Raw genomic sequence first — 16,884 nt, 5'->3', positions numbered from 1 at the left:
ATTTAAATGATTGAGTATACGTGACGTCGATAATTCTAACATAACATGTTTTTCAAACTTATTTAGATAAATGAAGGGTCAATACTAATTGGTGTAGAAATCAATTCGTAATTTCGTAACCTTTTGTGTAGATTTTTGGTTGCAAAGGAATTATTTGCTTTCTTTCACTTTTTCAGTTTTCTTTCTCCATTTTTCTGTTCTCACTCTCACACGTGTATAATTCATCTCGAGCTTAATAACACAATTCACAAAAGAAAAATAAATAAAAAAGACTGTGGTTTTGACTTTTGAGGGGACAAAGAAACTGTTTAACAGGTCTCCCACAGATTGAGCTTGGGTTGGAGGATTCAAAATTGTGCTTATTATTAATAGTAATATGAGAGTAAAGATTTTGTTTGCAGCAACCCTTTGCGGTTTAAATGAAGGGAAGGCCTCAATATTAGTATGGCTGTTTAACAAGGTTCATGCAGGAACCTTAGTATTTTTGCAGGATATATGTTCTCTCACTTTTGGGTTTGAGCCATTTAGCGAGCTGAATTGAATCTAGGTTCACCGGACTGAGTTATTCGTTATCCAATTTGATCGGTTAGCTTTGGAAGGTTCTAGATATTAGGTATATCAGTATATGAACTAAATGAGTCTGGAAGGTACAAAACTCCCTAGCTTCAAATCCGAGGTACGTAATTTGTTCCTATTTTTCTACGTTGAGGTAAACTTTCCCATGCCCCTAGGCCAATTTCACCGAAATTCCTAGAAGCTACAAATCTAAGAGTCATAAGGACATGCGCATTTTGGACATTAATTTCTATTTCTCCAAACACACTATCAGCATGTTTGTTTCGGCGTCCAAAATTCTTCCAATACACGTCCATATAGAACCTACAATGCATAACTTCATCCTTACCTTACCGCACATCTACCGTGGTTCCAAGCGCCATCTATGTCATCATTATTCCCAAATCCACCATCAACAAAACACTATAAAAACTAATTGTTCCTACAAAATATCCAAAAAAGCAAACTACTTTACCCTGTTCCATTGGCATAATAAGGACTAATTATTCCTTTTTCTCCTAAATATAGTAAGTAATAACAGTACTAATTAGACTACAAAGAATTTACATCTAAAAAATCAACCTAAGAGTTATATAATAATTCACATAAACTCTCCAAAAATCACAGCAATATCTTCCAGCAGAACACAAACAAATAACAAAATTGAAAAATACTCTGCAACTACAATAAAATAATAATAAACAATTATTTAGCATTTCATCAATTTCATAATCATTGATTAGGGTTTTATTTATTTGCAATTTCCCAACCAAAATTCATAGGTTGAGAACAAAATTAACCAAGAAAATATAAACACTAATTAAAAAAAAAAAAAAATTTTGAATTTTTCAATCAAAGAAACCTGTTTGGCTCAAAACAGCATTCCTAACTTGACGCATATCTCTTCCTTTTAGGGTTCTTCCAACTCCTTCAAACAACGAACACGAAATCATCGGCGAAAATTCCACTTGTCTAGAAAGATATTCATGTGGTGGCATCGTGTTTCTGAATTCTTCTTCTTCAACTAACGCTCTTGCATCTTCTTCTTCGTATTGTCTCGCGAGTTTCGCCATCTCCGGTGACATCATCGGAACATTTACTGGCGCGGAATGGTAAAATTGACTCGACGCCGGAGATGAAAACGATGGAGTCCGATCTGACGAAGGTCTCTGAACGACATGAATAGGTCGGGAGGTGGATGAAGAAGATGAATTTGATGAAACGGAATTTGAGATTGAAACTGAGATCGGAGTCGGAGCTTTTGAAGAAGAAGAAGATTCTTCGTTTTCCGGTAAGGAAGCGAGGATTCCGACGGAATCGTGTGGACCTAAGGGGGAAGCCTTACGGTGTTGGTGGTGACGGTGGCGGTTGGTGATGGTGGTGGGGGTGGGAATAGGAAGAGGAGAAGAAGAAGAAGAAGAAGAAGAAGAGGGGTGTGAATAGTCGAAACCGAAAATGACATCGTCTTCTGTGAGTTCGAAGGGTGTGGAAGTGGAATTATCGTGTGACGGCGCGTGAGATGGGACGCCGAGGAAACGCTCCGCCTTGGAGGTGGGGAATTTGCGGGTTTTGAATCGGGTCGGTTTGTGGAGGTCCATGTTAGTTACGGGTTGTTGGAGTTTTGTGTTTTTTAAATCGGCTTTTTGTGAAAGAGAAAGGTAGAATGGCGGCGTAAAAATGATGATGATGAGGTGAATAGTTTTTGTTGTGAATTGTGAAAGATGAGATGAGATGAGTAATTAGTGCCGATTATTTTTCTTTTTGTCGTTTTGTTCTGTTAATTTTCAATTTTATTTATTTATTTTTATAATTATAAAATTGGTTTTTTTTGTACGTGGCAATTAAACAGTAAAACTGGGAAGATCCGATGACCATGAGTGACGTTAACTATCTTGAAATTTCAACTATTGTGTGACGAATTTGTCAAAAAATTGAAATTTCAACTATTGTGTGATGAATTTGTAAAAAAAAAAAAGAAAAAAAAAAACTATTGTGTGAAGAAATAGAAAGAAAGAGAGGAGTGTAGAAAACAATAAAAAAAATTTAAATAAACTTTTAGTTTATAAATATTTCAAATTTTATTTTTAACTCCTATCTTACGAAAATTTAGAATTTTAACAATATTTGGTCATAATTTTAAACCTCTCTTACAAAAAATTAGAATTTTAACAATATTTGGTCATAGTTTAATTCGATGTGTAAAGGTAAGATTGGCAAGAAGAATTAATTTGCATTTAATGGAAAAGTCACAAATATTTTTGAAATGTTGATCAAATCAAACTGTTATCTTATAATTAGTCTTGATTTATTTGCAGGAAGGATAAAAATATCGTGAAAACAATTTTTTGTGAGACATTATTTATCTTGTGCTTGAATTCTATATTATGAGACTCATTCTCTTAGAAATCGGTGGACCAATCCACTTTCTTAATTGCATGCAATGTATTTGAAAGTTCTTGGAGATGACAATCTTGCCCTGTTGCATTAAGGAGCTCTGCTGCTGTTAGCATTATAAGATCAGACCTGTTACAGCTTGAATTTTGACATGAATTTTGATGATATGACAATGTATAAGAAAATTACTTATTACTTAGCAATGAATTTTCATTTTTCATCAAAATAAATTTACTCTATAGTCTATATATCACTAGAAGAATCAAATTAGACACTTTCGAAGTGAATTTTTTTTTAATAACTCATTTCAAATGTCACGTCATCAAAACATCAACACCAAATACATATATGGAAAAGAAAAATCGTAAATTATAAAATAGAGTGACCAAAAATGAAAAACAAAATATCAACAATTTTGACGAAAATCGGTAACACAAAATGTCTTTTTATTATTTGAGATTATTACAATAACAGAAATAGTTACATCAACCATTTCACATCTCACAACCTTTTTCAAAACCAATCACTGAATTATTATTGTTATTATTATAAATTATAAAGTAACAACATAAAACAAAGCAATTTAATATTGGAATTAAAAGTCTGCATGTTCTACCAATTGTCATAATCCTTAAGAAGTAAACCCTTTCTTCAAAGTTTGAATTGTGCCAACATCAGTCTTGAAAGCCAAAGCCAAGACATTATCATCAATGGTAGTGTTAAACAATGTGCTAGGAATTGAAACAGTTCCAGCATTAGCACTACCAAAGGCAGAAAGAGCCAAAGCAGGTTTTTGAGCATCAGAATTGAATTGAAAATGCACAAGTCCCTTAGGAAACACAAAGATGTCACCAGCTTGTAGCGTTTGAGTGAATAGCTTATTGGTCGTGTCAACAAATCCAACTTGAAGTGAACCTGAAGCAACAAAAAGTAGCTCGGCTGAACGAGGGTGTGTGTGTGGTGGGTTGATACTTTTGGCAGGGAATTCAAGAGCAGCATATGACACACTTTGTCCGTCAAGAGCTGGAAACTCGGCTTTGGTTGCTTTCAATGCTTTGAAAGTTGAGGGGAATGTGTTTGGTGGAAGAAGGGCGCGGAAGCCAGTGAATGTGAAGAAGGTGCCATCAACTGTGGCTCCAACTGGGGCTATGAAGTCAGTCAGAATATCTGGATCGCCAGCTAATGTAATTTGCATTATAGTAAATGCAGATATGATTAGTGTTAGGACTTTTGAAGTTGTGGAAGTCATAGTTTATTTTAGATAGAAAGATTGAAAAAATGAGGTTATTAAGGGAAAGTTAGATCAATGAATGGAATTAAGATTTGTTTGTGTTTTTTGAAATTTGAGGAATGATGTATATATAGTGGTTTATGGTTGTATGCTAGCTATTTGTATTGTAACTTGTTTGGAGATTTCAAGGTAAATTTTTTTGCTGTCTGCAGCTGTTTCTTGTTCCATTTAGCTAGTAAAATACACCATAGAAACTTTGGATGTATATGATTTAATGAATTTTTTATTAAGTTTATGATAATTAAGGATATTACACGGGTATATATTGAACTATTTAAATGAGTTATATTGATACTTAAATTAAGAAAAAGAAAAAACAATTTAAAACAATTTATATATTGGTCCTGAGAAAAGAAAATTGATATATAAAGAGAAAGAAAAAACAATTTAAAACTCGAAAACTGTATAAATATATGGTGTTTGTGTCTAGATATATGTGTAACAAAATAAAAAATATTTTTGATAAGCAAATATTCGTGACTCTTGTAAAATTTGGAGGAGTTAAAAGCATGTTCTCTTTGTTTTTAGCTTTTTAAGTTCTTAAATATTGCAGTTTGCAGCCACCCAAAACCAATGATAAGAATGTGTCTTGTAAACATCTTATCCAGTTGTACAATGTTTTAACGTATCAATAATGCTAGCAACACACTCTTTAACAAACACATTCCAACACACTCTCTTTTATTGGTTGAAATTCACATGAGTCCCATAAAAAAATGTGGACCCATATAACTTTTATGGGACCCATATAAATTTTAACCAATAAAAAAGAGTATGTTAAAGTGTGTTTGTTAATAAGTGTTACCGTATTAACTCATTTACTCATAAAATGAGACCACCAATAAGATGAGTTTTGTTTTACACCAAAGTATACCGGCGAACAACAACGATGATTAATCTTTTAAGGTGATTTATTTAAAGAGTCAAATTACTACATTGCCAATAATTTGATGGGAGTTGAAAACATTAGTTTTTTTTTTTTTTACGAAAACATTAGTTGTTTATGACTTGAATTCCGATCTTTAATTTCTTTAATGCTTAATTTAAATCAATTGAACTACTTTAACTTATTGACCGATAAAATTATGGTTTTTATTTTAAAGTTTATTCACAATTTTTCACAATATTAAGAACAACCGCTAGTAATCAATCTCAGTCAAATTAATTTAGAATCAATCGCTAGTAATCAATCTCAGTCAAATTAAATTTTTGGGAATACCGGTAGGAGCTAATCCACGAAGGAGAGAGACTTGGAAACCTGTTGTTGACGTTATGACTAAACGTTTGAATTCTTGGCATAGCCGTAATTTGTCCTTCGGTGGTCGCATCACTCTGATCAATTCTGTTTTGGCTAGTATACCTCTTTATTTTTTCTCTTTTTTCAGGGCTCCTTGTTGTGTGCTAAAAAGTATCGAGAAAATTCAGCGGAACTTTTTGTAGGGTGGTGGTGCAGAGGAGAGAAAGGTATGTTGGGTTAAATGGGATCAAATTTGTTTACCTAAGGAGAAAGGTGGTTTAGGGGTAAAAAATCTCGAACTCTTTAATTTGGCTTTGCTTAGCAAGTGGAAGTGGCGTTTTTTGAATCACGATAATGCAATTTGGGCTGACTTGCTTCGTTACCGTTATGGTCACCTACCTTCTCTATTGCTGAGTGGTCTTGATATTACGCCTAGTGCTCACCCCTCTTTGTGGTGGCGTGATATTATTAGTCTCGGGCATGGGATGAGTGATAATTGGTTTAAATCCAATATTAGTTGTTGCGTTGGTAACGGTAATAACATTGGATTTTGGCAATTTAAATGGTATGGAAACCAGGCTTTTTGTGATCTTTTTCCTGATTTGTATGCTAAAGAAGCGATCAAGAATGTTAAGGTTTCTGAACGTCTGCGAGGAAATGGTTTAGTGCCATTATGGAGGTGGAATTGGTCTGAATCATTGAGTGTGAACGAAGCTCGGCAGCTTACTGAATTACAAGGTCTGTTCGATGGTTTTTCCCTCCGCAACAATAATCACGATCAGTGGCGCTGGATTCCGGATTCGAATGGATTGTTCACGGTTAAATCTTGTTACACGTATTTATTAGACCTGCGGCAGGTACAACTTCAAGATGCTCTTGTGCTCGAGGCCATTCAGTGCTTTTGGAAGTCGGATGTTCCTTCGAAAGTAAATGTTTTCGGTTGGAGGTTATTATTAAATAGATTACCAACTAGAACAGCTCTTCATCATCGTGGTATTTTGACTAATCATCATGAATTATCATGCGTCTTTTGTTTTCAACAAGCTGAGGACGAAAATCATCTTTTCTTTTCATGTCCTTTTAGTAAGGGAGTATGGAACAAAGTTTTATCTTGGTTAGGGACATCGTTACAAACCGGAGTCGAAGGTAGAGATCATTTTCTTTTATTTGGTGATTTGTTCAAAATGAAAGACAAAGGTCGTGTTCGGTACTTGGTATGGTTGGCAACCACTTGGAATATTTGGAATCTTCGCAATAAAGTAATTTTTAAGGGCAATATTCCGGATGTTTCGTCATTATTGGAGACAATTAAACTTCATTCTTGGTTGTGGTTCACTAGTCGGTATGGGCGTAAGACTTGTATTCCTTTTTCTTTTTGGTGTTTAAATCCTATGTCATGTATTATGAGCACTTAATTTAGTGTTTTTTGTTGTAAGGGTTTCAGTACCCCTTTGTACTCCTTATAATAAAATTTTGATTATCAAAAAAAAAAATCTCAGTCAAATTAAGGGTTTTGAGAAAGTAATACAGAACAGCAAAAATACAATTGTAGTATCAACAAGGAACACTAAGTAGCCGCCCCCTCTTTCATAAACCCTAGTTTTTTTCTTATTCTTCATCCACCAAAAAGGGGTAGTTTTAGAATTAATTTTTGATCCAAAATTACCCCCTCTAAATTGTTTTTCCTTTTCTTTTCATTCAAATAAGTGATTTCACATATATTTAGGGTCTGTTTGGATTAGTTTATTTTTGAGCTTATGCAATGTAAATTAGGTTTTATACGCTATTTTATAAGTTCACACTAGTGAAAATTGTATTTTTATAAGCTATTTTATCATCATACATAAAAATTGAATAAGCTGTTTACATAAGCAAAAAAATAAGCTAATCCAAACGGGCACTTAATTTTTTTGTCGTCTTAGTGTGACGTTGTGTTGGTCGCCGTCTTGTTGTGGTGTTATTTTGTTTTCCGTCTTGGTGCGGCGTTTGTTCTGTTCATATATTGATAGATTAGTTTCGACTAATACATATTCAATCAATGACTTTGGCGTCGTAACGTTGCAAACTCGGAGATAGTATTCCGAGCATTTCAATTTTGTCATATTTGTACGTATGTTTTGTCTTACTTGTAGGCATTTGTTACATGCTACTAGCGGCCAGACAGAGAGCGTTATGCGTCTGTCTGTGTCAATTATGTAAATTTATGTAAAAAAAATCATGTCTTATATTATGGTGAGTTTGTTAATGAAATATTTTTGCTGCTAAAAAAACAAAAACATGTCTTATGGTATGGTGAGTTTGTTAATAAATGATTTTTCCTGCTAAAAAAAATTAAGGGTATTGTTAGTATTATGAAAAATCCACATTAATCCTTTAAGTTTTTAGCGATTTTGAAATTGTATTATTCGATTGATTCTATCAATTTGAATGAATGAATATCATTTTTAATAAAAATAAATAGTGTTCAAGACAATATGATATGTCAACTAATACTTGAAAATTAGTTAAAGATGTGGCCGCCTTAACAAGACTATGAACAACATCAATAGTACTATACGTCGTGACTTGACTAAATTTAATTATAATCTTAGTGGTTAAAAAAATCTTCAAATAAACTAAAAATTTATGAAATAATTAAATGCAAAAAAATCATAAGACTAAAGAGTTGAATATTTCCTCTCAAAAAACGGTTTATCCGACCCTATCTATCTAAGTTTGTTAGTCAGATAAAAAAAAAAGATTTTTTTAGACTATTCTTAAAAAATTGTGGTTAGTTTATCTAACTAATGACTAATAAAAATTAACCATATAAATAATTATCAAAAATAAAAAACCACATAAATAAAGTATGGCTGACCAATATTTTAATACAATTTCAAAATCACTAAAATCTAAAAGGATGAATGTTGACTTTTCATAATACAACATCAATAGTACTACGTCGTGACTCGACTAAATTTCATTCTAATTTTAGTGGTTAAAAAACTCTTCAAATAAACTAGAAATTTATGAAATAGTTAAACCTCTAAAGACTTCAAATTGTAAAAAAAACAAAAAAAAAACTAAAGAGTTGAATATTTCTTCCAAAAAAAACGGTTTATCCGACTCTATCTACCTATGTTTGTTAGTGAGATAAAAAAAAAAAAAAAAAAATTAGACTGTTTTTAAAAGATTGTGGTTAGTTTATATGAAAATTAACTACATAAATAAAGTATATCTTTCATCAAAAATAAATAAATAAAGTATATCTCAACTCTATAATAAAAATATGGCTCACCAATATTTTATCAAATTGAGGTGAAAATACACATAATTGTAGTTGAAGTTTATCTTTTACTATTTTTTTTTTTTTTTTATAAATCTTTTACCATATACGTTTTCTTCTTATCTTCTCGGTTTGTTACCAGACTGTGTATATATATACATACTAGCTTATACTTTTGTGTATCATAGAGCAATAATATTGCAAAACATAGTTTTTTCTTTTTCCTTCAAATTTTAAGATATGGGAAGTTGTTGCTCCAAATCTAAAGAGAAGACAAACGATGATGATACCAAGTCAAGAGAGAAGACAAACGATGATGATAACAGAAACAAGTTGAAGAGTGACTTTGCGTCAAAAATAAAAGAGATTAAGAATGAAGGCGTCCTTGTCGCTGAAGCTAGGAAACTCACGAGACGTCATAGTACCGGAAGTGATTTTCGTGTATTCAGCTTAACAACATCAGATGAATGAAGGTGTCCATGCAGATCATGCAGATCAGGTTAAAGTTTTAGGATTTAAAATATTAGTAATAAATTAATTATTATGAATATTTTATTAGAGTTTGGGTATACAATCTTGGTATTATTTAGTAATGATTCATGATTTTTGTTTTATTTTTGGACCAAATATATATAGCCGCTTTAATCATGTTTACGTAATTCGACTGTAATCTATTTTAATGGAGTACGTTCAAATGAATCTCAAATTACTCTTGTCGAAGTCACCAAGATTCAAGCAGTTTATTGAAAAGATCTGATTTATTTTTTGTGCAGAAAAGATTTGATTTTGCCAAGAACACATTTATATTTTTGTTAACAATTACGGTGTATTTACTTTATAATCCACTCCCAAAAAGAGTTTTTTTTCTTTCTTGTCTCAATTATGAAAAACAGAAATAGTGTCCACTCTATAATCCACTTAGAAATAGGGATGTCAACGGGCGCCCATGAGTGCGGGTTTGACACTTACCAAACCCACACCCGAAATCATCACCCAAACCCAAACCCAAAGGCTGTTCGGGTGGCAAAACAACACCCACGCCCACACCTAGAGCTGTAAAAAGGGCCTTAAGGGGCCGGCCCTTTAAGGGGCGGACCCACTTATTCCTGATTATTAATTTTATTTAAATTTTAAACACAGTTTTTTTAGGGTGCCGATCGTGGACAGTGCTGATTGAAGAAAAAGAGAATAAGTTCACGACACTAAAAAAATTGTTTAAAATTTAAATAAAATTAATAATCAGGAATAAGTGGGTCCGCCCCTTAAAGGGCCGGCCCCTTAAGGCCCTTTTTACAGCTCTACCCACACCCATTGGGTTCGGGTTTTTTTCACCCAAACCCAAACCCGCGACACATTTGAAAATAATTTGCAAATTTAAGAAATTAAATTCCAACATAGACTTTGAATTAAATTACAACTAAAATTAAGGTCTTCCAAGGAAATTCAAACATAGACTTTCAAGAAATTACAACATAGGCTTTCAAGAAATTAAATTACAACTAAAATTTAAGGTCTTCCAAGGAAATTGAGGGAGACTATGGGGGTAATTAAGTAATTATAAAATATTTCGGGTGGGTGTATGGGTTTCGGGTGTGGGTTTGACTGATACCAAACCCACACCCATATTATCGGGTGTCACCCGAACCCAAACCCAAACCTAGTCAAATCGGGTTTCGCCCGTTGACTTGGGTTTGGGTTCGGGTACTGGGTCTCTCGGGTTTGAGTTTTTTTGCCATCCCTACTTAGAAAAGGGTTTTGAGCATGTAGTATATAAAACGCCAAGCGATTTGGATCCTCGGCAGCGGCAGCCTCTGTTGTGGTGCCTGCTACGTGATCTTGACCCTTCAATTCATCCAATGTTTGTTTCTATATTAAAGCAAAATAATTCATAAAACATCTGATTCTGGTTTTCTCAGTTAGTCATTGCCTTCTCTAAGATAATAAAGTGTTTCCGTAAAAAAATATAATAAATTGATTACTATCAAATTTACTAATTCGTCCTTATTAGTTTTAATAATATTCCAATTAGCTTTAATAATATTTCAAATTTTATATCATTCATTATAATTTTTTTTTGAAGCATATCATTCATTATAATTGTACTCTATTAAAAATATGTGCATAAAAATATGAACCTATCCATAAAAATAGGAATAAGAAAACAATAAAATATTATAGAAAGTTTAGTCAAAAAAATAAAGTTATAGAAAAAAAAACCGAAACAATAAAAATATTATAGAAAATATTTAGGCATAAAAAAAATGTTTAGTCAAAAAAATAAATCTACTAACAATATCTTCTATACTATATATAAAGAGGATACATGAGTTTTGGTGTGAATTTTTCATAATACCAACAATACTTTAGATTTTTTATAGTAGCAATAAAAATCTTTTATTAACAAACTCACCGTAACATAAGGCATATTTTTTCTAAACTATACTATATATAAAGAGGATACATGAGTTTTGGTGTAGAATTTTCATAATATCAAGAACACCCTTGATTTTTTAGTAGCAATAAAAATATTTTATTGGCCTATGTTTTATTTTTGATCTCAAGAATCATGTCTAGAGATAGAGATGCAAAATCTGTAACACAAAACGTCTTTATATTATTTCAGGTGATTACAATTGCAGAAATAGTTACATCAACCATTTCACATCTCACAAACTTTTCAAAAACAAATCAATCAATTATAAAATAGCATAAAAGATTAAAAAAAAAAGGCTATTTAATATTGAAATAAAAGTTTGCATGTTCTATACCAATTATGCCAAACCTTTCTTTAAAGTTTGAATGGTAGAAACATTAGTCTTGAAAGCCAAAGCCAATACATTATCATCAATGGAAGTGTTGAACAATGTGCTAGGAAGTGAAACAGTTCCAGCATTAGCACTACCAAAGGCAGAAAAAGCAAAAGCAGGCTTTTGAGTATCAGAATTGAGCTGAAAATGGACTAGACCCTTTGGAAATACAAAGATGTCACCGGCTTGTAGTGTTTGAGTGAATAGCTTATTGGTTGTGTCAACAAATCCAACTTTAAGGGAGCCTGTAGCGAGGAAGAGTAGCTCGGCCGAGCGAGGATGTGTATGTGGTGGATTGATTGTCCCAGGTGGGTATACTAGAGCGGCATATGACACACTTTGTCCATCAAGAGCTGGAAACTCTGCTTTGCTTGCTTTGAATGCTTTGAAGGTTGAGGGTAGTGTGTTTGGTGGAAGAAGTGTGCGGAAGCCGGTGAATGTGAAGAAGGTGCTATCAACTGTGGTTCCAATTGGGGCTATGAAGTCGGTCAGGATATCTGGATCGCCAGCTAATGTAATTTGGATTATGGTAAATGCAGATATGATTAGTGTTAGGACTTTTAAAGTCGTGGAAGACATGGTTTATAATTAGATAGAATGATTAAAAAAAGGGTTATGCTAACCGGTGCCCCCAGGGCACTGGTTAAGGAAACCAAAAAAGGAAATTTTTAAATTGAAAATAATACTTTTTAGACTTTCGAGGCGTTGACTGCACAAAGTTCAATGTCATATTACTATATTTGTTTCCTTAAACAGTGCCCCGAGGGCACTGTTTAGCATTTTCCTTAAAAAAATTAGGTTACTAAGTTAGATCAATTAATGAATAGAATTAAGATTTGTGTTTTTTGAAATTTGAGGAATGTATATATAGTGGTTTATGGTTGTATGCTATCTATTTGTATTGTAACATGTTTGGAGATTTCAAGGTAAATTTTTTTGCTGTCTGCAGCTGTTTCTTGTTCCATTTAGCTAGTAAAATACACCGTAGAAACTTTGGATGTATATGATTTAATGAATTTTTTATTAAGTTTATGATAATTAAGGATGTTACACGGGTATATATTGAACCATTTAAATGAGTTATATTGATACATAAATTAAGAAAAAGAAAAAACAATTTAAAACAATTTATATATTGGTCCTGAGAAGAGAAAATTGATATATAAAGATAAAGAAAAAACAATTTAAAACTCGGAAACTGTATAAATATACTGTATCTGTGTCTAAATATATGTAAAAAAAATAAAAATGTTTCTCTTTGTTTTTAACTTTTTAAGTTCTTAAATATTGCAGCCACCCAAAACCAATGATAAGAATGTGCCTTGTAACTGTAAACATCTTATCCAGTTGTACAATGTTTTAACGTATTAACTAATTTACTCATAAAATGACACCACCAATAAGATGAGTTTTCTTTTTACACCAAAATATACCCTGCGAACAACATCGATGACTAATCTTTTAAGGTGATTGCATTGCTAATAATTTGATGGGAGTTGAAAACAGTACTTCACTACAATCAGGGCCAGTTCCGAAATTTTGGAGGCCCGGGACAAATAATAAAAATAATCCCTAATAAAAAATATAATTTTTTTTTGGATGCAAAATATAATTCCTTAATTTTTTTAATAAAGAGGCTCTTAAAATAAAATTAAAAAAAAATCCTTACCAAAAGAAAAAAAAATAATATATATATATATATATATATATATATATATATATATATATATATATAGCGACTTCTCCATCTACGATTCATTACTGCCTGCGCGCTACCATTGTGGAAGATTACATTGTTTGTCATTTTGTGTTACAAAATATACTTAACCAATTAGAGTAATGATGGACTCAAAAAAAATTTGAGGCCCCAATCATTTGGAAGCCTTGGGCTGGAGACCTGGTTGCCTTGGCCCAAAACCGGGCTTGACTACAACAAATATGTTACTAAATCCAAAAAAATATTACTATTTAGCTTCCGTAACATTTGAACAAATGTTACATAAAGCCTATGTTACTAAAGGATTTTAGTAACATTCAACTATTTAGTAGCTATTGCGTAGCTAATCCCTAGCAAATAAGTTTAGCTAAAAGTTATGCATTGATTGAGCGAGGTTATGACTTGAATTTTGGTCCTTTAAGTTTTTTAAGGCTTTAACTCAAATCAATTGAACTAAGTTAACTTATTGACTGATAAAATTATGGTTTTTATTTTAAAGTTTATTCGCAATTTTTCACAATATTTGAATAACCTCTAGTAATCAATCTCAATCAAATTAATTTAAATTTGCATAGTGGTAATTTTGGTCGTGCATGTTGTGACCTTTGTTATTGCTGGGAATTGTGGTCAAATATAAGCTCAATTAGAATCATGTTGTAGTTGCAAAGACATAAAAAACTCTACTTTTGCGGTCTAGATTGGAACCACACATTTGTCGTGGTCGAATTGGTTCGCGTATGATTTAATTTCTGCACGGAACCGTTTCATCTGTGATGAGTTTTTGAAGTGGCGTTGAATTTTGTATGGGACAAAGAAAATTAAGTTAAGGGTTTTGAGAAAGGAATACAGAACAACAAAAACAATTGTAGTATCAACAAAAATACGAAGACTAAGTAGCCTCCCCCCTCTTTCATAAACCCTAGTTTTTTTGGTATTTTTCATCCACTAAAGGGGTAGTTTTAGAATCAATTTTTTATCCAAAATCTCTCCCTCTAAATTGTTTTTCCTTTTCATTCAAATAAGTGATTTCACATATATTTAGTGTCTATTTGACCCGGCTTTTTTTAGGTCTTAGAAGCTATTTGAAAGCTAAAAGTAAAAATAAGAGCTTTCAAGAAAAGAGCTAAAGTTGTTTGGTAGTTGCTGTTTTTTTAGCTTCAGAGTTACTTTTGAGCTAAAAGTTGTTTGGTAAAATATATTTTTAAAAGATTAGATTATTATTTTTTTTGGCGGAAAAAACCTTTGATTTTTAAGACAATCAATAGTATAAATAAATGGATATGTTAAAAATAAAAAACAAGTATGAATAAAAATTCATAAATTATCATATAAAAAGGATTTCTCAAAATATTTTATCAAAGAGAAATTATCTAAAGAGAGTTTACTAAATAACATTAAAAAACTTTGGCAAATCATTCCCGATTAGAAAGATAAATTATCAAAAATTTATATCATGATTTCTATTTTGAATCAACCCGGTAGCTATTTGATTTCGTGCTCTGTCCATGTAGCCTTCATCTAGTAATCTTCTTGGATTATATGAACTCATATCTTCATTGATATTTCTTTCTTCTCTATTGTCAATCATATATCTTGTAAACACAAACCTGTCAGATAAAATCTCTAAAATCCATCGAAAACAGAAAATAATCTCTCAAATTTTATGATAAACGATATTCCATTCTATTTCAAATTCGAATGTCTTTAAATAGGCTTACAATAGGAATTCTACTCAGACTAAAAATTTACTAAAGATAATAACAAATTTAAATAAAAATAATCACAGCTAATAATAATGAAATTAAAACAAACTTTTTAAAAAATATTAACAACTCATATCGTAAGTTACAATATGATCTTTTGATCTAATGATTATCAGTTTTTTTGTAACTTAATGATAAAAATCAATTTGTATATGATGCATAATATATTAGGAAATTGGTATATATATATAAAATACTTGTTACGATTTGGCGGATTCTAGGGTGGGAGACCATGATAGGTCTCTCACCGATGAGTCATGTGTTATGTGGTTTGGATTGAATGTGTACATGATATTATGATGTACTGTCAGTATTAAATTTTTTTTTTTTGAAAAAAAAAGTTTTTGATATTTTTTCGGGAAAAAATTATCAATTTTTTTTCCCGAAAAAAGTTCCCGATTTTTTAGGGGAAAAGTTTCGATTTCAGATAAAAACAATTCCGGAGTTTTTCTGGAAAAAAAAGTTTCCGTTCTTTTTTCGGGAAAAAAGTTTCGGATTTTTTCCGAAAAAAAGATTTCAATTTTTTCTGGAAAAAGTTCCGATGTTTTCCGGAAAAAAGTTCCCGATTTTTTGGGGAAAATAGTTTCAAAATGTTCATCTGAAAAAGTATTGCTGATACAAAAAAAAGTGAAAAAACAGAAAATATTTAAAACTTTTTTTTTCGAATAAAATATTAGAAATTTTCCAAAAAAATATCGGAAACTTTTTTTCCAGAAAATATCCGAAACTTTTTTCCGAATAAAATATCGGAACTTTTTTCCCGAAAAAAAGAACGGAATCTTTTTTGTTCAGACAAAACCTCCGAAATTGTTTTTATCTAAAATCGAAAATTTTCTCCTGAAAATCGGAAACTTTTTTCCGAAAAAAAAATCGAAAATTTTTTCCACAAAAAAGATCGAAAACTTTTTTTCGAAAAAATCGGTAACTTTTTTTCAAAAATAGAAAATAATATAATACTGACAGTACACCATAATATCACGTACACATTCAATCTGATCCACATAACACTTGACTCATTGGTGGGAGATATGCTCTACTAACTCACGCTAGCATCCGCCGTTAGATTTTGAATCAATTTGTATATTGTATAAGGACTGTAGCATATATCACTTCACAATCACTTCATCTTTGTCTGTCTTTGCCAGATCTATAAGAAAAATCTTGGAGGAACCGTGTTGTTTGGAATTTCCTCATCTATTTTCTAACAATTGTATTTATTCTCTACATCTAATTTAGACTGACCCAGTTTAATTAAAAAATCAAGTAACACAAATACAAATAAAAAAGAAAGAAATTAAAAAAATTAATGTCTGCTATTGTAGAAAGTAGCTCCGAAGTAATGTCTGACAGTGAGAAGTAATTTCTGCCATTTGGATTAGCTTATTTTTTAGCTTATACAAACAGTTTATGCAATGTAAATTATGTTTTATGTTACTTTAACTATAAGTTTACACTAGCTAAAATGGTATTTTTATATGCTATTTTAATTATAAGTTTACACTAATGAAAATTATATTTTTATATGCTATTTTATCATAAATAATTACCTTAACAAACTTATAATAATACATAAAAGTTGAATAAGTTGTTTGTATAAGCTAAAAAATAAGCTAATCCAAACGGACACTTAATATTATTACCGTCTCGTTTGGCCCGGCTTTTTTTAGAGCTTATGCAAATAGTTTATGCAATTTTTATATATTATTAAAAGTTTGTCAAGGTAGTTTATGATAAAATAGTTTATAAAATTACAATTTTCACTAGCGTGAACTTATAAAATAGCATCAAACCTAATTTATATTATATAAGTTGTTTGCATAAGCTCTAAAAAAGCTGGGTCAAACGAGCCCTTAGT

At 31.4% G+C, this 16,884-nt stretch overlaps 3 protein-coding genes across 3 annotated transcripts; all 3 read right to left on the bottom strand.

Moving 5' to 3' along the window:
* Positions 1 to 1,392: 1,392 nt before the first annotated feature.
* LOC123898062 (putative protein TPRXL) lies at positions 1,393 to 2,276 on the bottom strand. Its single transcript, XM_045948912.1, has one exon. The coding sequence runs from the start codon at positions 2,151 to 2,153 to the stop codon at positions 1,404 to 1,406; it is 750 nt and encodes a 249-aa protein (XP_045804868.1). The 5' UTR covers positions 2,154 to 2,276; the 3' UTR covers positions 1,393 to 1,403.
* A 1,304-nt stretch (positions 2,277 to 3,580) lies between these two features.
* Positions 3,581 to 4,198, bottom strand: LOC123900100 (germin-like protein 9-3). The gene has a single exon (XM_045951417.1). The coding sequence runs from the start codon at positions 4,196 to 4,198 to the stop codon at positions 3,581 to 3,583; it is 618 nt and encodes a 205-aa protein (XP_045807373.1).
* A 7,315-nt stretch (positions 4,199 to 11,513) lies between these two features.
* Positions 11,514 to 12,128, bottom strand: LOC123896536 (germin-like protein 9-3). Its single transcript, XM_045946912.1, has one exon. It carries the CDS (start codon positions 12,126 to 12,128, stop codon positions 11,514 to 11,516), a length of 615 nt encoding a protein of 204 aa, XP_045802868.1.
* Between the last annotated feature and the right edge of the window lie 4,756 nt (positions 12,129 to 16,884).

This window comes from Trifolium pratense, linkage group LG7 (assembly GCF_020283565.1).
Source record: "Trifolium pratense cultivar HEN17-A07 linkage group LG7, ARS_RC_1.1, whole genome shotgun sequence".
Taxonomy (NCBI): Eukaryota; Viridiplantae; Streptophyta; class Magnoliopsida; order Fabales; family Fabaceae; genus Trifolium; species Trifolium pratense.
Note: the sequence above shows the minus strand (reverse complement) of the source record. Positions and strands in the feature narration are given on the sequence as shown.